At 36.1% G+C, this 26,176-nt stretch overlaps 1 protein-coding gene across 18 annotated transcripts in view; it reads left to right on the forward strand.

The window, feature by feature from the left end:
- zormin overlaps positions 1 to 26,176 on the forward strand; it is a 361,202-nt gene that overhangs the window by 128,550 nt on the left and 206,476 nt on the right. For all 18 annotated transcript variants that reach the window (XM_073982044.1, XM_073982035.1, XM_073982040.1 and 15 more), the window contains 4 exons: positions 1,638 to 1,760; positions 1,828 to 3,135; positions 3,205 to 3,546; positions 20,307 to 20,483. In XM_073982044.1, coding sequence (XP_073838145.1) covers positions 1,638 to 1,760; positions 1,828 to 3,135; positions 3,205 to 3,546; positions 20,307 to 20,483 — 1,950 coding nt within the window. The remainder of the gene's footprint in view (positions 1 to 1,637; positions 1,761 to 1,827; positions 3,136 to 3,204; positions 3,547 to 20,306; positions 20,484 to 26,176) is intronic.

Below are 26,176 nucleotides of genomic sequence, written 5' to 3' on the forward strand. Positions count from 1 at the left end.
GGCCTTTAAAAGAATATTTTTTCATGATGTGAACTTTTAAAAGAATATTTTTTCAAGACGTGGACTTTTTAGAGAATATTTTTTCAGGACGTGGACTTTTTTAAAGAATATTTTTTCAGGACGTGGACTTTTTTAAAGAAAGTTATTTTAGGACATGAACTTTTTAAAGAATATTTATTTATGACGTGGACTTTCTAAATAATATTTTTTTTAAGGGCGTGGACTTTAAAAGGAAACTTTTTAAGGACGTGGACTGTTTAAAGAATATTTTTTTCAAGACGTGGACCTTTTTAAGATTATTTTTTTCAAGACGTGGACTTTTTTATGAATATTTTTAAAAGAGGTAGACTTTTTAAAGTATATTTTTTTCTGGGAGTAGACTTTTAAAAGAAAAAATTTTAAGTGCGTGGACTTTTTAAAGAATATTTTTTCAGAACTTGGACTTTTTAAAGAATATTTTTAAAGGAGGTGGACTTTTTAAAGAATATTTTTTCTGGGCGTGGACTTTTTAAAGGATATTTTTTATGACGTGGACTTTTTAAAGAATATTTTTTATGACGTGGACGTTTTAAAAAATAATTTTAGTATGCAAAGCCGGTGGGCATACCATTGCCCAGTAACATTCTCCATTTCACCAAAAATTTCCAAAACATTAGGGTATTTGAAATTCGTCATAATTCCGTTTGTTATTTATGCGTGGATTTGTTGCTTTTGTCAGCACCTGAAATACCTCCAAGATTTCAATGAAGGTCAGTTACTAGACCCAAATATGGAAATGGGAAACCGTTATTGATTCAATTGTTGTAGTCTCTAGAGAGCGAAGTCTGCATAGATAGACGTAACATCGACAGAGGCATATATAGAGAGTGGTTAGGACGGGTGAAGATATTTTCGGAATAAAAAAATAAAATACTAATAACTGAGTTAAAAAACACGCACACATACATACATATTTTGAAAAAAAAATTGAATTCAAAAGGATATGGTGACTACGCAGAGATAACCACATCCGCCTTGCACTCAGAAGGCCAGCGGTTCAATCCCCATACAGTGCATACAAATTTTCGGCGGTGTCAAATCCCCTCAGAAAGCATTAAATCGCTCCACGGCGATTTCTGCAGCCTCTGCTCCGAAGTGGCATTTTAGTTTGTGTCCATATGGACTCGACCACTCAAAAATTATAGAATAGTAATCAGGACCACATAGACAACATTAGGTTAAAAATTTCAAAACTATTCGCGAAGAGTCCTTAAGCTGCACCTAATCGAAATTGGTTGAACTTTTGGGGAGGAGATACCAGGAGGAAATAGATTTGGCCTAAAGATATGAGAAGTCTAAAACCATTATTTCAATGAACCCATTTATGATCGGAGCAAAGTGTATATACCCTCTCTCTCCATAAGGCGGAATGCATGGTTCGAGAATAATGAGACGTGTGTAAAAATGTCAATGTACAGATATAAATAACAACTTCTTGTCATTATTAATTATGTGTGTAAATAAAAGGAAGCTTGTTCTGTTCTGTGTAATATCTAATGTGCGATCAAGACTTTTTCCGGATTTCTGCAAACTTCAATTAAGCATTAATTTGCTTAAATTCCGCTTAAATATTCATCCAATCTATCTATCCCCTATAGAGTACGGAAAAATTGTATATAAAAGTTGTGGAATTGGAACCAAAAATAACAACATTAGGTGCTAACCTTGATGAATCCCTTCGGCTACAGAATGATCACGATGAGACACTTAGGCATGTACAGGTAAGTCAGTTTACTTAAATTAATTCTGCAAATATTTTTCACATTTCCCCTGCCTTTGTTTCATCAGAACCTACCCGGTCCAATGGAAGAATTCGTTCACAAAGCTGATAAGCTACTTGCCAGCAAACGTATCAGTGCCGATCTAGTCAATGCCATGGCCGATACTTTGAACATAATCTGGGCTGATATTCTACATCTAATGCAAGATCGTCAAAATATTTTGCATCTGTGTACACAATTCCAGGAAAAAATGGCCCAGTGTCAGAGACGTATGGACTCACTGGAGGTGGCTTGTATTGATACCATGATACCTATTGAGGTGGCGGCTGTTCAGGAATTCCTCAGTAAATTCAAACAGTTGCGTATCGATATGTTAACGGCGGTGATGGCTGCTCTAAAGGATGGTAATGAATTGTTGGCACAATTGCAAGAATTGGAAAACCTAGAAACATTGGATACACGACCGGAACACATAAAGCGTGATGCCGCCCGCGCTGTACATCAAGTCCAACAATGGTTGGAAGCTTTGCATGATCGCCGCAATACCTTGGAAATTGCTTGGCAAACAAGAAAAACCCAATTGGAGCAATGTTTGGCATTGGCCATGTTGGGTCGGGAGCTCATTGAAGTGGAAGCCTCTTTGCAGCGTCAAAAGGATGAAATCTCCACCCTGTTTAGTTTGGGTGAATGTGAACATACTGCCAATCTGGCATTACAGAATTATAAGGAATGGAAACAACAGGCTATGCAGTTGCGAGATCGTGCTCTCAAAATTACACGAGCCAAGGAGAAATTGCAATCGTCCGGCACATTCACGGGAGACGAGGCCTGTGCTAGAGCCTACAATGTACTGAGTGCCTGTTCGGAGCATTTTGATTTGGTAGATCAACGAGAACATTGGCTACACCAATCGCGAGACTTTTTCTCAAAGGCAGATAATACGTTGAAGGTATTGGAAAAATTGGAAGTAGAATTGTCGAATGTCAAACTGCCACCTAATACACCGGAAAGTTATGCCATGTATGCCAAGGTGGCCAAAGATGTTGCCAAATTCACTGAGGAGCCTTTACGTTTGGGTTACAGTATCTTAGACGATGTGGGACGTACCCAGCCGGAAACCCAAGGCATAAAACGGGTGTTGGATGAAATTGAAAATCGTAAAGCCTACATTGAGGGTATTTGTGCCAACAGCAATGAGGAACAGCAACGTGTCAATCAGGCCCTCAAAGAATTCCTGGCTCAGTACAATGATCTGCTGCAGTGGCTAATGTCTTCGGGCCAGCACTATTTGCAGCAAAATATACACATGGGTAAAAACTTGGAACAAAGTAAGCAATTTCTGCTGCAGCATCATGAACTTATGCAGGATTTAGAGGTTGGTTAAATGGAATTTTTTAATGAAATTAGGTATCAAATCATTTAATCATCTTTTCCCTTACCCTAGATTAAAGGTGAACTGATCAACCTTCTATTGGAGTCAATAAAAACCCATTTGGAATCATTGAGTGCCCAGCAACGTTACGATGTCGACTCTAAGGCCGAGTCATTACACAAACATTGGATAGAATTGAAAGATTTGGTACTGAAGCGTGTAGACTGTGTTTCGGTCCTTATCGAATTCTTCCAAAAAGCCAACGAATTTGCCAGTCAAATGGATAATTTGAAACGTCAATTGGCCCTAACACCCAATGAACAGAAATTACAATTCCTCCAAGAAACTTGGACAAATATGCAATCCGACTTCGTTGAATTGAAGAATTTGGGTTCACGTTTCCTAAATTTGAAGGTACGTATTAGAGTAGAGTCTCACAAAAAGAAATATTGGAATTCTCAATATGTATTAGAGAGCATGATGGCATGATTAACAATTAGCTTTGTTCCAAATTTGTAATATTGGCTTCTTTTTATTAACATACACATATTTAAGGTACAATTTTTCTTTAAAAAATAAATTTCTATGACAGGGCAATATATGGATGAATAACATTGATCGAGGTTTATTAATAAGTTTATACCAGAGGGAATTTAGACCTTAGTGTTCTTGCAATATCAAAAATTTTTGTCACACGAAACTACAAAACAAAAAACAGACAATTTACTATTTTTTTTAATAACATGATTATGATTTTTTCGAACGGCCAAAGTTCTCACAGCCTTAAACTGCATCTAAGTGAACATATTTGAGGTTTCAACTTTTGTGAGGATATTACGAAAAGGGGTTAACCGATATGGGTTCTCTTTTTCCCTTAATCACATTTTTGTCAAAATAGTCTCACTTGCTCCTATTCTTGTTGTTTTGAAGGCAGGGAAGATTCTCGCCACAGAATCTAATCAGTTCCCTTGTTTCTTTTTTGGGGGATATTCTCCACCGAAGTTATTTTTCAATAACTTCGTCAACAAAAAACTTGTTATACTCAAACATCAATCGTCAGCTCGAAGTATAAGCGTGACCAAAGAAAAACGTCAACTTCAGAAGTTTTTCCTTTGCAACCTCATGCAACCCTGACGAATGGCGAAGGCAATATAACAAAATTTTGTTGGTTGCTTATAACAACAACAACATATGACGTGTCAGTGTCATCAATTAGTAACATTGGCGCTTTTTATTGGAATAGCGTTTGCAATTTTGAAAAAAAAAAATTGAAAAAAAAAACAAAATTGCAAACGCTGTCCCAATAAAAAACGCAACAATGATTCTAATTGAAGACACTGGCACGGTCATATGGTGTTGCTGTAACAAGCAACCAACAACGTTTTGTTAAAATTTTATTAAAATAACTAATTATTTAGTTTATAAAATTTGGAGTTATTTGCCAAGAAGTAAGACAGACAAATTTGTAGTTTTGGACCTCGCCACAGGTCCTCGTCAGTTCCCTACTTTTTTGACTGTGGATGTGCTTCGCATAAGGAATCTTTGAATAAATTCATCAACATAAAACTGTTTATACCCAAGCATCACTCGTCCGCCCAAATTATAAAAATGAAAAAAAAAAACTTCTCAATGTAATTTTTTCTTTGGGAATAAAAAGTTTTTATACCCTCAGTCTTTAGACTAACGTTTACAATTTCACACGGTCAAAATGTGCCTCATCGAAATACTGGTTTTAGATCCCAATATGTTTGGACGAAATCCATTTCACAGTCGATTTAGCAATGCCCACTTATAGTGGTTGGAGAGCACGATAACTCTCGAACGAATTAGGCGATTCGGTCCACAATTTAGTCATCCTAATATTTTGTCCATGAGCCATATCGGTTCACACCTACAGGTACCTTTCCCCACAAAGTTCAAAATTTTTCGCTAAAATGGTGAGCACGATAACACTCAAAGGCAGTAATCGTTTTTGTCCACTCCCTCGGGTACCTCACACACAAAATTTCATCATTTTTGTTTAAGTGCAGTTTAGCACTGTTAGAAGATCCTTTGGAAATGTATATCGATGATACTCCTTGTGGCCCTGTTTACAGCGATATTATGTTTTTGGTGGGCAGATCAATCCTTCCTGACATAGTGGTCCAAAACCTCGAACTTAGACTGTGACCACGCTATCGATCGAAAATGAAATGACTCCCAAAATAAGATCAACTTCCGGAATGGATTATGCTCCGCAGACACTTTTATGCTTTAATTCAAATACATTTTTGTCGGCTCATACGTCCAAAAAGGCCACAAAAATCTGAAAATCTCCTAATACATATTGATTGGAGAAACGGATTCCGATAGCGTGGCCGGTACTTGTTTTGTGCTAATGCTTCAAAAGCTGTAGGCAAAACCCTACGGCATCCAACTGAACTGACAGGTGAGCACAATAACTCTCTTCCGAAGTACCCAATTTGGTGTAAACCAGACTTTGTACATAGGTACCAATTTTCAGATTTTTAGTCCGTTCGTACCATTATGGTACTGTTTATACCGTCAGTCTTTAGATTAACGAGGGTATATACACTTTCATACGGGTAAAATGTACATCATCCAAATAATTATTTCAGATCCAGAGTATGAGTTTGAGACGAGCCGATATGGTCCAAAATTGACCTTCGTAATATTTTTTCCAAACTTAGTTCAAGTTCGAAGATGAGCCATATCGGTTCGGATACCTCCCCACAAAAGTTCAAAATTGTTGATGAATATTCGGAAAATTTCAATTTAAGGCCTGCTCTAAAATTGATTTGATTTGTATTTTAGCACCTTGTATTCTCTGCCGATATTACGACGATACAAGCCTTTTCAGTGGCAAGTCCATACTTACTGAGAAAATATCTAGAAAGTTGTAAAAAAATCCCTCTGGCACCATATGCAGTGGCTGAATGGCTGAGCAAACGATTTGGTCCAACATTTGGCATTCGAATATTTTGTCCAAACTAAATTCAAGTTCGAAGATGAGCCACAAATGTTCAAAAATGTTTGGAAAAGTGTTGTGCACCATAACTCTTGAAGGGAGTATCCGATTTGGTCCATACTTCGCACATCGTAAAATTTTTACCCAACATAGATAAAGTTTCAATATGGACACTCCTTCGGGTACCTCCCTCACAAAATTTCGGAAAAGTTCAGTTTAAAATCTTCTCTCAAGCAAGTCCATACCTCTTAAGAAAATAGTTCGAAAGTAGTAAGAGACTCCTATGGCACCATGTGTAATGACTGGAGCGCACGATATCTCTCGAAGGGATCAGCTGATTCGGTCCAAAATTTGTCCTACGTATTATTTTGTTAAAACTTAATGTTTGAAGATGGGTCATTTTGGTCCACTCCTCGGGTACATCCACTTCACCAAAATGGTACTCACTATTATCTTGAAAGGAGCAACCGATATAGTCCAAACTTCGGATATCCTAACATTTTATCCAAATTTAGTTTAACTTCGAAAATTGTCCGCATCGGTCTTCTCCGTTATACAGTTGCTTCTTGTTGTGGTTCAGTTTACATGGACATTATGTTTGTCGTGGGCATGTCAATGCTTCCAGACATTGTGGTCCAAAAGCTCTAAGTTATACGGTGATTAACTGATATGACTGGTGGGCGCTATATCTATCGAAAAGAAATGCAACTAGTTTCAGCTTTAATCGAAATGTATATTTTTGTCCACAAGTTCATACGTTCAAAAATGGTCACAAAAAACCTCCTGAATACCTAATTATTGCAGAAAGGAATTTTGATTACGTGACTGATTACTATACTGACTGACATTGGTACAACTTTGCACAGCATCATTTCTTTCAAACTTATTCATTCATTGATTGGACTCTGCCTTAGTTAGGTTAGTTGTTGGGCTGGGTAGCTAGAAAGGTGCTGTGTAGTATGCGGCCCACTTAGAATTGAGACGGCAGCACCAACCAGATCTTAGTTGTGCCAACATAACTCTCGTTTGCCTTGACAGCTGTTGCTCTTCCACTGCCACGGATGGTTGGTAATCTTCGAGGACGATATTCGCACTATAGGCTTCTAAAGCCTCAGCGACGGCATCAGTGAGAATATCTCTCAAACTTGCCTGATACAAACGTTGATCTAGGTGTTATCTTTTATATCTCTGGACCTGCTTTTCCAGATCACGAAGATCCTGCCTGACTCACCTGGGGGGTTCGGGCATATCCACCAAATGGTGATTTTGATAGTCTTGCCTGTAGCATCCAAGCAAGTACTGCATCGTCAACATCCTATTGTGTCGACGCACCAGCAGAATCTTGGTCTCCTCATGCAAGTGGTCCACAGAAGACATGAGGCGACACACTGTTGCTGTTCTCAGGGCAGCATTCTGGCAGATTTTTAAGTTATCCTATTGCGTATTACTAACGTTAGCAAACCACGCAGGCGCCGTAAAGCTGACCTTCCTATTACGTTGCATGAGCATAACTAGGTTTCTTTATCCGCACCCCAAGTGCTTCTGGCTAGGGACTTGAGGACCTTTTTCCTGCTTCTCAACTTATCGCAGATAACTAAAGCATGCTCGGACGACTCATACATGCTATCGAATATGCCCCCCATGATTTTGGGGTAGTGTGCGGTTGGAATAATTGAACCGTCGACCTGCACATTCAGTGGGAGCTTCATTTCGAGTGGAAAAACTCTACAAGATCAATGAGATGGGCGTTTAGCCTGTCACAAATGTACAATCATCCGCGTACGTATTTAATGCCGTCGGGAGGTCGCGGAATTGGAGAAAGGTAGAGGTTAAACAGTTCCACAGATAACACCCCTCCTTGGGGAACCCCTTGCTTCACTCTACGGGGTTTGAACTTCCTGTCTCTGTATTCCATGTATGACTGGCGACCACACGAATAGTTGATGACCCAGCGTTTCAGACTAGTCCGGAGGGTAGTATTCTCGATATCCTCGAACAGCCTGATCCAATGCTACCATCACTGTTCTGTGGCATGGTTTATCCTGGTTGGGTCCTCGGCCAATATATGTGGAAATGGCGTGCAGTGGTGTTGTGATACTTTGCTGCTTCCGGAATCCGTGTTAATTATCCGCAACTTGATAATACGCTCTGATGCTGAGGAGGAGTAACGCCTCGATTATCTTTGCTACTGGCGATAGAAGATTCATCTTTGCAGGCATCCTTCCCAGGTTTCAGAAGCGGGACCACCCTGCGATAGGTTGAGGACCTTACTTAAATACTTGACCGCCCAGTCATCCAACTGTTTTAGCATCACCATTGAAATTCCGTCAGGTCCAAGCGCTTTGAATGATTTTACGCCTCGTATAACATTTGCAATATCGCCCATCGTAAATTGTGGTGGTTCCTCCTCGGCTGGAAGAGATCGCAACAACGTAAAACACTTATCTTCGCCCGGTCGCTATCGTGGTGCTCGATAAATTGTCGGCAGAAATAACCCGCTCACCTCTTCGGATCTGTCATAGCCACGCCGTTAAAAATGACAGATGTCCGATCATCCCTCCTACCAGGGTTCGATAGCGCCTTAACCATTGTCCACAATTTACTACAATCGGTTCCAATGTTGCAGCACCTCAGATGTTCTAGACACTTTTTCCGCATGTGTTCTCCGACTAATCGATTGACTTCCACTGTCAGTTCTCTGACTCTGGGGTCATTAGGGTTCGTGCGGCGAGGCTAATTTGCTAATCCCGTCGCCTCTGCTGAGAAAATTAGGTCTTATTTCAAGTATTCGACCAGCAGGAATATAGCGAGCGGCTGAAGCAGTGATGCTGTCTCCGATATTCGCCTCTGCTACCCGAACATCAGAGGGGTTGGGCAGTTAATGAATTCCCTGAATCATTGCCAATTAGCTTTTCCATGTTTATTGAAAGTACGGCGCTCAGAGGTTATGAAGTCGGGTGGTTTATTGATGGAGATGAGGATTGGAAGATGAGGATTGGGAGATGAAGATTGGGAGATGGTCCGACCCAAGTGAAATGATGCGTTGCTAAGTCACGTCATTTGTCAGACCATGTGATACGATGAATATGTCAGGCGAACGACGGCACTCTCCTCTAATCGCAGTGGGCGCGTCCTCGTTTGCATTGCAAAATGTGGAGCTATTTATTTGCTCAGCTAGATCTGTCTTCTCTGTTCATCCCTAGGGCTGAATTCCATAGCTGATGATGTGCATTGAAATCTCCTAGGACCAGCCGGTTATCACTTCTCAGCAGAGGTCTGATGTTAGGCGAATTAAGCGGGGCACAGCTATTAATCGACGGAATATACACATTCAGTAGTTCTACACCTCACCGCTACGCCCATATGCTCAAAGTATGGGTCTCCAGAATCTGGACAGATTGGTGCAGTAGGAATGCAGGTCCACCACCCCACTCCTCGTACGGTTCAGGCGAAGAACGTTGTATCCATAACAACTCAGAAGATTGCAGTTTTTTTACCTTCGTTTCCTGAATCGCCGCGACCACTAAATTTCTTTGACTCATAAAATTCACGATCTCACTGATCTTCCTACGAAGACTATCGCAGTTAAACTGCAGGAATGTCAAATTTTTTTAGAAACTGAACAGTTCCTGAAATGCACCCATCCACGGCACCCGTGGCATCTCAGCAACACCGACCTATGGTGCATGAGACCCTGAAAAACGGTGAAAAACCATGGTCCTGGTTTACTTTCTATCCCGTCGCGGACCCAAAGAATACGGAGCAGGCATACCGCTCCCAAAGTAAAAATAAAGACGAACTTGTAGTTGCTGCTTGACTGCCCCTGGTCGAGAAGATATTTCCTCGGGTCAATCCGGTACATAGAGCCGGCCGTCGTGGGATTGTGTTGTAGAGTAGCCCTGTGTGCCGCATCCTGGTCATACCACGGGTTCCTTGGTGCACGTCTCTGGTATCCAAGTATGGATTTTGCGGCTGTTTGCATAGAGACTAGGAGTGCTTTTATTAATCAATTAGGCCAGTTGAGTGGATTATACTGTGGCTATCTGTTGTGATTGCAGCTTACCAATGCCTAACTTCTATGTTGTGATTTTATTTGCTACGTTTAATCGGGCATGTGCCTTTGTTGCAACGAGGTGGTGGTCCAAGTCTATGTTTGATCTTCGGAACGATCGCACATGTTGATGTTGAAAAATGTATTCGTTTGAAGGACCTAGTTCACTATATATGTATGTATGTAGTTCAGTGGTCACCGGTAGTTAGTATGAACGAGCTACGTATGAGTTATTTAATCCCTTTTTTATGAAATAACTCATACGCAAACGAGCTATGGTACTGAACTAGTTCACTAGAACTTTGAACTTTGATTTTCAGTTCACTTTTGGTGGATTTTTAGAAAACATTATTTAACAAATTTAAAAATTTAAATTACACTGTGCGACACGATAAAAATTAACCATATTCTGACACCGCAGCATGATAGAAGACCAAAAATAAGAAGACACGTGTCCCGACGTTTTTTCCTATCACTTCGAGTTTCGCGGTTATGGGCCCTCAAAGACCTGAGGCCTTGATGTGAAAAGGACTCATTTTGCCAGGCTCATATCTTCTAAACGGCTAAGAATTTTGGTTTACACGTCGAAGCAAAGTTTTAGTTCCTAGAATGTTTATATGTTCTAGAAAGTTGTTTATTAAAATCTTAGGTAGATTTTAGTAGTTGGAAGTATACGTAATTTGTGAGCGGTTCGGTATCTGTGGAAAAAAGTCGGAGAAAAAAGTATAAAAATTTAATATTTTCAAAAGTTTTTTTGCTATTTTCACCTTTAAGGACCGTTCATAGACAGATCGTATGTTCCAGAAAGTCATTTACTGATATCTTTGTTACATTATTGTAGTTGATTGTGTTCTTGAATTTTGAACGGTTTGGTAGCTATGAACCGGAATCGGAGAAAAGAGGATTTGTTTTGCTATTTTGGACATTAACAACCGTTTCTACAGAGTTCACATATTGTAGAAAGTTGTTTATTGATATATAAGGTACACTTTTGTAGTTGGTTGTTTGCTTCAATTTTGATCGGTTTGATATCTGAAGACCAAAATCCGAGAAAAAATTAGGACGGAAATTTGACCTTGACGATTTTGACCTAGAAGATGAGGTTAAATTGATTTGGTGTGTTCACAATAATTATTCTTTAAGACTAGCGCTACAACTTTGCTTCGACGTGTAAACCAAAATTCTTAGCCGTTTAGAAGATATGAGCCTGGTAAAATGAGTCCTTTTGACATCAAGGCCTCAGGTCTTTGAGGGCCCATAACCGCGAAACTCGAAGTGATAGGAAAAAACGCCGGGACACGTGTCTTCTTATTTTTGGTCTTCTATCATGCTGCGGTGTCAGAATATGGTTAATTTTTCATGACTCAAAAAATTACACACAGTGTTTTACTAAATTTGAAATTTAAATTTAAAATGAAATGGTACGAAATGTGACAAAAACTTCAAAAACAATAAATCTAAAATCCAAAAACACAACATTCCTATTACTTTTTGGTATAAATGTGTAGACGGTTCAATGGAAAATTTGCACCCACTCTCCCTTTTAACGTCAACAATTATAAATTTCTTGGAAAAATACCACACACGAAGCCATAAAAAAGCATACAAAAGCATGATTCCCCAAAATACCCGGAAGATATTAAATTTACAACAATGAATAAAAAGTGTTGATACAAATACATAGGGCTGAATACAGAAGGAGTGATGAGCTAAGAAATACTTTTAATATAATCATAAATTATTATTTATGAAATGTGAATATTAAGGATTCTAAAGGAATTTTGAAAGAATTGGAGTTGCTTTTTGTAATGAGCCAAAGTACGGAGATGACGTCAACTCATTTGGAATATAGACTGAAGTACCTCAACTTCTCCACTAAAGACCCTCTTTGGATTTTGATCCGTACAACTTTCGTTTATTGGTGTGTAGTTGGTCCTATCAATTGAAATGAATTCGGAAATTGTCCACAATCCTAAAGCCAAATTGTATTTATTTTATATCCTCCATGAAATAAAATTTTCATCATGCCAGCATATGGTGACCATATTTCAATACTGATTGCAATAAACTCCACTGTAATGTGTTGAAATCTATGGGCATAACACTTTGCAGAACAAACAACACAGTAACAGAGAAACAAATTTACATTTTCACTTGCACTTTCAGAATGTAGAGATATTGAAAGCCGCAAACAAATGGCACTTATACACTTTTTTAAAACGAAAAGATTATTAGCCACATTTATAGTTTTGTCTATAACATTAGAACATTCTCACTGTTACTCTTAACAAAAGTTCAATATGAATGGACCAGAAAAAAATCGGATAAAATCCATGTTAATCTTTTGAAATTTTAATTTAAAAAACAAACTACTTGAATTTTTGTAAAAACAAAATATATATTTCTATCAAATCCATTAGTGATTTGTCTTTAGGCAGACATCAATTAATGAAAATATATGATAAATGTGTTATTTTGAAAATTAAGAAAAAAGAAAAAAAAACTCTGAAATAAATTGGTAACATACATATCATTCATTCGGCTATCTTAAATAAAATGACTTCTGCTGAACGACATGTACAATTGGTTTGTCAAAAAAATTCCGAACACACTATAGGTATGTTTTTTTCTTTTTGTTTCTTAAAAAATCCCTGTCCGAAAATAATCTCATGTATTTAAACTCTTTTTTCTGTTTTCGCTTCTCTGACTCTCTGTGGCACTAAACCATTGCCATAATGTTTTGGGGTCTTACCATAAATATTTTTAAACTCCACAAATCCACAATCTGTGTTAACATGTTGAAACGGACCAAAAACAAAATGTTAAAAGGGAAACAAAAAGAAAACATATTTTTTCACTCGCAGATATAAACAAAAATGCAGACAAGATGTTTCGCCGGAAAACTTAAGATGACGCCTTGAATTGTTTCAGTCAGTATAAAATGCATTTGAAAAGCCCTACAAATTCTGGGAAAATTTTAGTACACATAGTGAAAGTTCACACCAATTTAACTGAAAAAATAACATGAAAGGGAAAGAAAATTGAAAATAAAAGCGTCAGGTTGATTGAGAAGTATATTGCAATCCCTTACCTAATTCAAAGGAGCTGATTTTTAAACAATATTTTTCAAGGATCATCAGAAACCACACGTGGATTATTTGAAGAATATTTTTTGAAGGAGTCAGATCACCAAACGGGGATTTCTTAAATAATTATTTTTCAAGGTTCGACAGACCACCAAACTTGGATTTTTATGGAAATATTTTCAAGGATCAGCAGACCACCAAACGTGGATTTTTAAAGAAATATTTTCAAGGATCTGCAGACCACCAAACTTGGATTTTTTACGGAAATATTTTCAAGGATAAGCAGACCACCAAAAGTGGATTTTTTAAAGAAATATTTTCAAGGATCACCACACAACCAAACGTGGATTTTTTAAAGAAATATTTTCAAGGATCACCACACAACCAAACGTGGATTTTTTAAAGAAATATTTTCAAGGATCACCACACAACCAAACGTGGATTTTTTAAAGAAATATTTTCAAGGATCACCACACAACCAAACGTGGATTTTTTAAAGAAATATTTTCAAGGATCACCACACAACCAAACGTGGATTTTTTAAAGAAATATTTTCAAGGATCACCACACAACCAAACGTGGATTTTTTAAAGAAATATTTTCAAGGATCACCACACAACCAAACGTGGATTTTTTAAAGAAATATTTTCAAGGATCACCACACAACCAAACGTGGATTTTTTAAAGAAATATTTTCAAGGATCACCACACAACCAAACGTGGATTTTTTACGGAAATATTTTCAAGGATCAGCAGACCACCAAAAGTGGATTTTTAAAGAAATATTTTCAAGGCACAGCAGACCACAAAACGTGGATTTTTTAAAGAGATATTTTCAAGGCTCAGCAGACCACCAAATACGAATTTTTTAAAGCAATATTTTCAAGGATCATCAGACAACCAAATGTAGATTTTTAAAGAATTATAGAAACGTCGATTCTTTAAAGAAATATTTTCAAGTGTCATCAGACCACCAAACGTGGATTTTTTTAAAGAAATATTTTCAAGGATCAATAGACCACCAAACGTCGCTTTTTAAAGAAGCACTTTTAAGGATTACCACACAACCAAACGTGGATTTTTTAAAGAAATATTTTCAAGGATCACCACATAACCAAACGTGGATTTTTTAAAGAAATATTTTCAAGGATCACCACACAACCAAACGTGGATTTTTTAAAGAAATATTTTCAAGGATCACCACACAACCAAACGTGGATTTTTTAAAGAAATATTTTCAAGGATCACCACACAACCAAACGTGGATTTTTTAAAGAAATATTTTCAAGGATCACCACACAACCAAACGTGGATTTTTTAAAGAAATATTTTCAAGGATCACCACACAACCAAACGTGGATTTTTTAAAGAAATATTTTCAAGGATCACCACACAACCAAACGTGGATTTTTTAAAGAAATATTTTCAAGGATCACCACACAACCAAACGTGGATTTTTTAAAGAAATATTTTCAAGGATCACCAGCCCACCAAACGTGGATTTTTTAAAAAAATATTTTGAAGGATCACCACACAACCAAACGTAGATTTTTTAAAGAAATATTTTCAAGGATCACCAGCCCACCAAACGTGGATTTTTTAAAGAAATATTTTCAAGGATCACCACACAACCAAACGTGGATTTTTTAAAGAAATATTTTCAAGGATCACCACACAACCAAACGTGGAGTTTTTTAAGAATTATTTTCAAGGTTCATCAGACAACCAAACGTGGATTTTTAAAGAAATATTTTCAAGGTTCATCAGACAACCAAACGTGGATTTTTAAAGAAATATTTTCAGGCATCAGCCGACCACCAAACGTGGATTTTTTAAAGAAATATTTTCAAGGATCACCACACAACCAAACGTGGATTTTTTAAAGAAATATTTTCAAGGATCACCACACAACCAAACGTGGATTTTTTAAAGAAATATTTTCAAGGATCACCAGCCCACCAAACGTGGATTTTTTAAAAAAATATTTTGAAGGATCACCACACAACCAAACGTAGATTTTTTAAAGAAATATTTTCAAGGATCACCAGCCCACCAAACGTGGATTTTTTAAAGAAATATTTTCAAGGATCACCACACAACCAAACGTGGATTTTTTAAAGAAATATTTTCAAGGATCACCACACAACCAAACGTGGAGTTTTTTAAGAATTATTTTCAAGGTTCATCAGACAACCAAACGTGGATTTTTAAAGAAATATTTTCAAGGTTCATCAGACAACCAAACGTGGATTTTTAAAGAAAAATTTTCAGGCATCAGCCGACCACCAAACGTGGATTTTTAAAGAAATATTTTCGAGCATCAGCCGACCACCAAACGTGGATTTTTAAAGAAATATTTTCAAGGATCAGCAGACCAAAAAACGTGGATTTTTAAAGAAATATTTTCAAGGATCAGCAGACCAAAAAACGTGGAGTTTTTTAAGAATTATTTTCAAGGTTCATCAGACAACCAAACATGATTTTTAAAGAAATATTTTCATGGATCATCAGACCACCAAACGTGGATTCTTTAAAGAAATATTTACAAGGATCAGCAGACCACCAAACGTGGATTCTTTAAAGAAATATTTACAAGGATCAGCAGACCATTAAACCTGGATATTTTAAAGAAATATTTTTAAGGATCAGCAGACCAACGTGGATTTCTTAAAAAAAATATTTTCAAAGGTCAGCAGTCCACCAAACGTGGATTTTTTAAAGAAATATTTTCAAAGATTAGCAGACCACCAAATGTGGATTTTTAAAGAAATATTTGCAAGGCTCAGCAGACCACCAAACGTGGATTTTTAAAGAAATATGTTCAAGAATCAGCAGACCAAAAAACGTGGATTTTTAAAGAAATATTTTCAAGGATCAGCAGACCACCACACCTGGAGTTTTTTAAGAATTATTTGCAAGGTTCATCAGACAACCAAACGTGGATTTTTAAAGAAATATTTTCATGGATCATCAGCAGACCATTAAACCTGGATATTTTAAAGAAACATTTTCAAAGATCAATAGACCACCAAACATGGCTTTTTTAAAGAAATATTTTCAAGGATCAGCAGACCACCAAACGTGGATTTCTTAAAAAAATATTTTTAAGGGTCAGCAGTCCATCAAACGTGGATTTTTTAAAGAAATATTTTCAAGGATCAGCAGACCACCAAACGTGGATTTTTATGGAAATATTTTCAAGGATCAGCAGACCACCAAACGTGGATTTTTAAAGAAATATTTGCAAGGCTCAGCAGATCGCCAAACGTGGATTTTTTAAGAAATATTTTCAAGGATCAGCAGATCACCAAGCGTGGGTATTTTAAAGAAATCTTTGCAAGGATCAGCAGACCACCGAACGCGGATTTTTTAAAGAAATATTTTCAAGGGTCAGCAACACAACCAAACTTGGAATTTTTAAAGAAATATTTTCAATGATCAGCAGACAACCAAACGTGGATTTTTACAGAAATATTTCCAAGGATCAGTAGACCACCAAACGTGGATTTTTTAAAGAAAAATTTTCAAGGCTCAGCAGTCCACCAAACTTGGAATTTTTAAAGAAATATTTTCAAGGGTCAGCAGACCACGTGGATTTTTAAAATAAATATTTTTAAGGATCAGCAGACCACCAATCGTGGATTTTTTAAAGAAATATTTTCAAGGACCAGCAGTCCACAAACAAACAAACACCAAATGTGGATTTTTTAGAGAAATATTTACAAGGATAAGCAGACCATTAAACCTGGATATTTTAAAGAAATATTCTCAAAGATCAATAGAACACCAAACGTGGATTTTTTAAAGAAATATTTTCAAGGATCAGAAGACCACCAAACGTGGATTTTTAAAGAATTATTTCCAAGGATCATCAGACTACCAAACGTGATTTTTTTAAAGAAGAATTTTTAAGGATCAGCATACCACCAAACGTGGATTTTTAAAAAAATTATTTGCAAGAATCAGCAGACAAACAAAATCCACGTTTAAAGAAATATTTTCAAGGATCTTCAGACCACAAAATAAGATTTTTTAAAGAAATATTTTCTAGTATCATCAGACCACCAAATGTAGACTTTTTAAAAAATTATTTTTAAGGATCATCAGACCACCAAATGTAGACTTTTTAAAAAATTATTTTCAAGGATCATCATACCACCAAATGTAGACTTTTTAAAAAATGATTTTCAAGGATCATCACACAACCAAAAGTTTATTTTTAAAGAATTATAGAAACGTCGATTTTTTTAAAGAAATATTTTCAAGGATCAGCAGACCACCAAACTTGGAATTTTTAAAGAAATATTTTCAAATATCAGCAGACCACCAAACGTGAATTTAAAAAAAAAAAAATTCAAGGCTGAACGTACCACCGAACTTGGAATTTTTGAAGAAATATTTTGAATGATCAGCAGACCACCAAACGGGGATTTTTTACAGACATATTTTGAAGGACCAGCAGACCACCAAACGGGGATTTTTTACAGACATATTTTCAAGGATCAGCAGACCACCAAGCGTGAAAATTTTAAAGAAATCTTTTCAAGTATCAGCAGACCACCAAACGTGGATTTTTTAAAGAAGTATTTTCAAAGATCGGTAAGCCACCGAACGTGGATATTTTAAAGAAATATTTTCAAGGATCAACAGACCACCAAACGTGGATTTTTAAAAGAAATATTTTCAAGGATCAGCAGACTACCAAACGGGAATTTTTTAAAGAAATATTTTCAAGGATCAGCAGACTACCAAGCGTGGGTAATTTAAAGAAATAGTTTCAAGGATCAGCGGACCACCAAGCGTGGAAATTTTAAAAAAATCTTTTCAAGTATGAGCAGACCACAAACGTGGATTTTTTAAAGAAATAATTTCAAAGATAAGCAGACCACCGAACGAAAATATTTTAAAGAAATCTTTTCAACGATCAGCAAACCACCAAATGTGGATTTTTTAAAGAAATATTATCAAGGATCAGCAAACCACTGAACCTGGATTTTTAAAAGAAATATTTTTAAGGATTAGCGGACCACCAAACGAGGATTTTTTAAAGAAATATTTTCGAGGATCATCGTTGGTGTGATGATATGGATTTTTTAAAGAAATAGGCCACCAAACGTGGATTAAAAAAATTCAAAGATCATCAGACCGCCAAACGTGGATTTTGAAAAACAAAATTATTTTCAAGGATCATCAGACCACCAAACGTGGATTTTTTCAAGAATTATTTTCAAGGATCATCAGACCTCCAAATGTAGATTTTTATACCCTACACTGCACTGTGGTAAGGGGTATTATGTCTTTGTGCATTTGTATGTAACATACAAAAGGAAACGAAATGGACCCATAGTTCCTTTTGGGGATATACATATAATCACTTTCTGAGTCGATTTTGCATGTCCGTCCGTCTGTCCATGTATTTTTGTTCGCACCGTACAGGTCGCATTTTTTTCCGATTCAGCTGAAAATTGGGGACTACATTTTTTTTAGCCATAGGAACAACGCTATTGCTTTTGGTGAAAATCGGTTCAGATTTGGATATAGCTCCCATATATATTTTCACCCGATTTCACGTATTTGCTGCACCAAACACGCTATATACGTCCAATTTTGATGAAATTTTGAATGTGTGACTGAATTCGGTCTACAAATAAGTGTGCCAAATTATATCGAAATCGGTTCAGATTTGGATATAGCTCTCATATATATTTTCGGCCGATTTCACGTATTTTTTGTACCACACACGCTATATATGTCCGATTTCGATTAAATTTGGGATGTGTGACTGAATTCGGTCTAGAAATAAATGTGCCAAATTATATCGAAATCGGTTTAGATTTGGATATAGCTCACATATATATTTTCGCCCGATTTCACGTATTTTCTGTACCAAACACGCTATATATTTCCGATTTCGTTGAAATTTGGAAAGTGTGACTGAATTCGGTCTAGAAATCAATGTGTTAAATTATATCGAAATCGGTTCAGATTGGGATATAGCTCCTATATATATTTTCGGCCGATTTCGCGTATTTGCTGCACCAAACACGCTATATAAGTCCGATTTCAATGATATTTTGGATGTGTGACTGAATTCGGTCTGGAAATAAATGTGCCAAATTATATGGAAATCGGTTAAGATCTGGACAATCTCCGATTTATATTTTACATATTTACAGTGGTGTAGGGTATCATATAGTCGGCCCCGCCCGGCTTTGATCTTTTCCTTACTGGTTTAAAGAATCGTTGTTCAAGGATCATCAGATAAAGAATAATTTTTAAGGGATCATCAGGCTACCAAACGTGAATTTTTAAGGAATAATTTTTCAAGGATCATTAGACCACAAAATTTAGTTTTTTAAAGAATTATTTTAAAGAAACTTATTTTTGCATACCGATTTTGTCAAATGGCTTAAATTTAAAATTGCTATTTTGAATTTAATAAATACATACCAACCAAATTAGTGTTCTAAAAATATTATAGTAGTTACGTTAGATAATTACTAACAAAACAACAACTATTATTGATTTTCCATTTACACCCAATAAACACACATCAATGATCAACACCCACTCTGTGTAGGGTGTCAATGTGATGCTTTTTGTTTTTCTTCTTTTAAGTTTGATTTTCCTTAAACATTTCGCACTGTATAACCGCTTGTGTTTTCATTTTTTGTTTTGTATATTGGAAAAACTGAACTAAACAAAAACAAAAAAGAAAGCTACACAAACAAAAACAAAATTGAAAACCTAACAACAAAATGAAAACATTTTTTGAGCAATGTTATGTTGATGCTCCGTGTTCTTTTGTTGGGCCATTTCATCTATTTCTGTCGCCTGCTTTGCCAACCAACCCATCTACCAGCAAGCCAGCCAGCTAGCTAGCCAGCCTCTTTATTTGACTGCGTACTCGCATCCCATAAACATCTCCAAGAACGACGCATTGACGAATTTTCTCAAAAAATACAAAACACAAAATAGCAAAAAAAAAAAAATAATTTTTCTTTCTTCTTCTACTTTGTTCTCTCCTTCTCGTGCTACTGTTTCATTCAATAAATGGTGTCTGGAGCAGATTTTGGATCCGTATCTTGATACAAAGCCATCAGCGAATGCTGTAGAAGATATCCTAAATGGTTTCAGTAAGCAACAGATCGATGTAACAACAAGTTTTGAAAATTGGACAACTCATATAACGGAAAAGCGTGAAGTTAAAACTATTTTGGAAACGATCATGAGTCAAAATGAAGAGGTAAGTTGCAAAAATAAAAAAAATTTACTTTATAAAATTTAAACTCCTTATAGAGAATTGGTTATATTGATATAGTTTGTAGAGAATTTTAGAATTTTTTATTTTGACTAATGGATTATCTGCCTGACATCATTTTGTGCGCATTGTAGGTTGTATCGTTTTTTTTTCTACCGCAGCCACAAAATTATCAACAAAATATATGACCAGCAAATGCTCTGAGCCTAATGCGCAGCAAAATTTTATTGTAACCCGGAAAAATGTTAAATTGCTTGTCAAAATTCGAATGGTTGTGAAACTAATTATCGATCAAATGTGAAATGACGGGAAGAATTAAGTGAAACCTAAAATTAATGAGAACGTATGAAATAAATGGACTGTGTCTCATCATGAAGTGCAATTCGAATACTGATTAGAAAAACAAGAAGAGTTCCATCGATGTTTTAAAGAAAAATTAGAAAAATTTGAAAAAGCATTAAAAATATAATTTTCACATTAGTTAATGTCAAGAAGATCCTCCTTAATGATTTAATAATTACTTTTAACTATAAGCTAACCGAAACGCTGTACATACATAAAAAAATCCAAACTATATCAAAAGAAGGATTATTTTAATAATGGGGATTCATGTAATAATATAAGGATAGAATTCATTTAAACACACACAAACTCTTTGAAATTCTATTTTTCTAAAAAAATGATTTTTTTAAATTCCATAACGGAAAAAGTTTCAAGTCCTATCACTTTCACGAACAACATGAGACAAACATAGATCATAGAAATGCTGCATGTGTGATAGAATTTCATCTAAAAATATGTTCATATTTCAATATTTTCTCTCAATTTCATGTCTTTGACGCACCAAATGGAAATTTGGTAGACAAATTGGTAGGAAAATGCGACGGCTTTTGGTCCAGAAAAAAGTTCGCCAAATTATATTGAAATTGTGGAGGGGGTCTGCTGCTTTCTGTTGGCTACCTGTTAGAGATTATATTCTACAAAAACCCCATTTATGAGCGGTCACTATTAAAAGTCCTACAGATCCTATACATCAATTTATGCTAAACTAACAAAACTTCTGAAAAAATACTAGCAAAAACAAAACGCTGATTCATTGAAGGAACTGTATGTAAATTAAGAGCAAAGGCCGCATGGTTTACTCCAGTGGCAAAACTGTTGCTACCAATACCATTCACCCTTACAAACGAAAGAAGACAGGGGTACCGACTGTGTCCACACTTACCAGATCAGCTATACCTGATTGTTCCGAAAGTACAGCGGGCTCATACGACGGCTGTACAGATAGTTCTCTGGAGAATGACAATGAAGCATCAACTAGCAAAAGGAAACATAACCCAACAGGCATCACGGTGCGTCTTAAGTAAATTTAAATGAAAGATGCGTACACCTGGGAAGTTTTTGAGGTTTCTGAAACTACAATGTTCATAGATGAGAAAAATAAAAAAACAACAGAATCGCCGGAGGGATTTTCAAATAAATCGCGGTCAAAATTCACATTTTTGGGGCTTTTATAGGTTTTCATGATTTTTCTTGGAAACCGCAAGTTTTATCGAAATAGGATTAAAGAAAATGTTGTAGCAGTGAAAATGCTCCACATGATTGTCGTTTCGGATGTGTTCGTAGGTGTCACCAATTATGAGATATAGAAGTTCAAATTTTGACATTTTACTGACTGTATCGTCTCCTTATAAAACAATGTCGTGACTGCATTTTTCCAACTTGAAGTTATATATCTCAAAAAATGGTGCAACCTAGGAAAAAATTAATAAAACCAATCTTATAGAGAATTTTCACAGCTATAAGATTTTCTCTAGTCCCATTTCCCAAATAAAAAACCTAAAAAGGTGACCTGAACTTCTATATCTCAAAAATGATAAACCCTAGGAACAAATCATAACGGTCAGTCCTCTGGAGAATTTTTACAGCTAAAAAATGTTCTTTAGCCCATTTCGATACGAGTTGCGGTTTCCAAGAAAAATCGCGAAAACCTAAAATAAACCTAAAAATGTGAAGTTTGACCCCGTTTTATTTAGGAATCCCTCCTGCGATATTTTCTTGTTTTTTGATTTTTCTCATTTATGAGCATTGCTATTTCAGAATCCGCAAAAACTTCCCAGATGTAAGCGGTTTTCATTCAAAGTTAGTTAAGGAACACCCTGCATGACATTGATTATATACAGTCAGTACATTGGCCCAATTTGAACTTCTATATCTCGAAAATGGTGAAACCCACGAAAATACCATTGAGATCAATTGTGTAGAGAATTCTCACTGCTACATTATTTTCTTTCATCCCATTTTGATAGGTCTTGCGGTTTCCATGCAAAATCGTGAGACGCCTTATTATAAGCTCAAAGCTGTCGTCCCACAAATTAAAAGCGGTGTGCCATTAGCATTCCGCATAGGATATCTACATGGAAGCTGCTCGGGTGAAGGAGTACATGGTAAGCATTCTTTATCTGGAGAAGTTTAGCGTGCACTATGACGAGGCACACTTTCAGCGCTTTGAATGTCAGACCGTGGTCCTCATGAATGAATTTATAGAAATTATGTTAGGTATGCTCAAATTGTAAGATGGGAAAACTAAACCAATTTCGGAAGAACAATTGAGAAGAGTGTTGCGTAAATACTATATACATGGCAGGCGTGTAGTTCGACTGCAGCAAAGGTTGCCCATATTCAACTTCAGCATCATGTGCTGGATCGCGTTCTTCGCTTTGTCGCTGAAGATGAGTTCCATGGGTGCATAACATCACCAAATATGAGGTAATTCTTTGCACACGATTTTATAAGCAATTGTGGTAAATTGAAAGCAGCCTTCAGCAATGGCAAAACTGAGATAATGTAAACAGGCGGACGTAGAGACGACATTAAGTGTCTCTTCCAACAATTCACTGAGACGAGTGAGTTCCGTTTTATAAAATGTAATCCGATCTTAATCATCCGCCCTTCACGGGCTTATTCTGATACCAGAAACTTGGAATAGGTTGCGTAACATCCGCTCTTTCAACTGATTTCGTCCAATATTTGGTAATCGTAATATTTCTTCCAACTGTAGAGAAGGTTCGAATATGGACTAATATTTCTCCCAACTGTAGATGAGGTTCGAATATGGACTATAACGGCCCAATCTTTCTAAATCAAAATTGTTTGTGCAGTTTAAGGATATGTCTCGGTTCGCTTTGATTTTTCTTGCAGCTGGATTTTTTCGTAAGGAAGTCTATACTTCCTGATATAATGACAAAAGCTATAAAATTCCTTCCGTTACCAAAATAAAAAAAAATGAAAGAAAGAACAAGTAAAAACCCATAAGAAAAGGATTAAAGTAAAAGGATTATGTGAAATATGTATGGGAGCTAAATTAAATCTGAACCGTTTTCGATATAATATGGTTATTTCTAGACCAAATTCCGTCACACAATCCAAATTGCATTAAAATTGGACGGATATAGGGTGTTTGGTGTATCAAATCCCTTAATCGGTCAAAAAAATATATAAGAACTATATCCAAATCTGAACCGATTTCGATATAATTTGGCACATTTATTTCAAGATCGAATTCAACCACTTATTCCAAATTTCCTAAAAATCGGACATATAAAGCGTGTTTAGTGCAACAAATACGTGAAATCGGCCGAAAAAATATATGGGAGTTATATCCAAATCTGAAACGATTTCTATGTAATTTGGCATATTTGTTTCTACACCGAATTCAGTCACTCATTCCAAATTTCACCGAAATCGTAGATATGTAGCGTGTTTGATGAAGCAAATACGTGAAATCGGCCGAAAATATATATGGGAGCTGTATCTAAATCTGAACCGATTTTCACCAAAGTAATAGCGTTCTTCCTATAGCTAAAGAATGATGTTCCCCACTTTTGAGCAGAATCGGACAGTAAATGCGACCTCTACGTTGCGAACGGACGGACGGACTGACATACCTAAAGCGACTCAGAAAGTTAATCTATGTATGTATATCCCAAAAAGGAACTATGGGTCTATCTCGTTTCCTTATGCATGTTACATACAAATGCACAAAGACATAATACCCCTTACCACAGTGTGGTGTAGGGTATAAACATTAAATGGAATATTTAGTTTTCTGTTAGGTGCAAACATTATTCGACCACGGATACCCCAAATGACTAACATAGACCAAAAATTTATATAAAAATTTCTTCAGTCTTTTGATACCTTTATATGGGGATATACCAAAACATGAACCAAGTTGATGATTTATAGTGGTGGAGTTTCGGGACCTTCTGAGAATTTCAAATGTCAAATTATATCTAGTTCGGTTAACAATTTTTAGCTTAAATCCTCAAAATACCGACAATTGCAAGATACCGTTCTATAGGGGCTACACCAAAACATTGACCTATGTATATGGACGATTTTTGGTGCAAAAGTTTCGATACCACATAGAACTTCAAATGTCAAATTACATCTAGTTCGGTCAAAAAATTTAGCTAAAATTCCCAATCGGTCAAAGAAATTAGCTTAAATCTCCAAAATACCTTAAATCGGTAGGTACCGTGGAGTATATGGACGGTACCCAGCAAATTTTTTTTTTGAAGTTGTTCTATGTGAAGTACTGAATGAATAGCTTTTTTAGAAGCAGTCCATGCAGAGACATGAAAAATACATTCCGTTCTTCATATTTTTACACTGTCCGATTTGAATCTATTTCATAAAATTTTCACATTTTAGCAATGTTTACATGCATAATAATTGTTTGCATATAAAATTCTTAAGAACACAAAAAAACAATTTATTTTATGTTATTTTAATTACTCAGCAAAATGTTTGAATCCAAAAAGATAATCATGAGAGCAAGAAATGTCGGACTACGTCTTTGTTTGTAGCCAAAAAAAGTGCAAGTGATTATGTCTTTTTACGTGAAAGAAGCAGGGTGCAGCTAGGATGCAGTCAATTGTAGATCTTAATCACCATTTTTTCCAATTTCCTTCCTTACGTGTCTCTCCAGCGAACAGAGACTTGCCGCAAGTAAACTTGCCCAATGTACGGGAATGGAATTGGAAAAAAAATTGATCGTACTGGCAATTTTCAGGCAATTAATTTTATATTTTTCATATTTGACTTTACTTTCATTGTTTTGAAAACAAGACTTGCCGGAAAAGAATTCCGTGTGTAGACGTAGGAAGAAATTTTAAAAGGGAACAAGAAAAATTGCCGCAGAGAAACTCGCCCAATGTAAATTGGGAGAAACAAAAATGTACTACAAAAACATTAGTTTGGTAGTAATTTGAACGAGTTTTAATTCGAATTCGATCCTAGAGAAAGAGGCCACGGTTGCCAGTAATTTGCAAAAGAAAGTGATAGCATGCGTTCGATTTATAGACAAGCACAAGCGATAAAAAGAGAAAACTAGAGGCCATTAATTAAAAGTTACCAAAACTCTTTTAAATATTTTTTTCAAATGACCCTGATGTCTTCAAATCAGTGAAAATCCTCATTCTTCCATATCGTCAAAATGCTTGCTTGCGAATCAATTCTTAAATGAACCGAAATATCAATTCAAAATACATTCCAAGGAATGTATATTTATTCACTTCAAAGAACTAATGCAAAAAGTATGCTTAAGATGCAAATTAGACAGTATCCTCACTGCACCAAGCCCTTGTAAATATCATGACTTCTTTCACGTAAAA

The sequence above is a fragment of the Musca autumnalis genome, unplaced genomic scaffold (genome assembly GCF_047663935.1).
Source record: "Musca autumnalis isolate F117 unplaced genomic scaffold, ASM4766393v1 scaffold_4, whole genome shotgun sequence".
NCBI classification, from domain to species: domain Eukaryota; kingdom Metazoa; phylum Arthropoda; class Insecta; order Diptera; family Muscidae; genus Musca; species Musca autumnalis.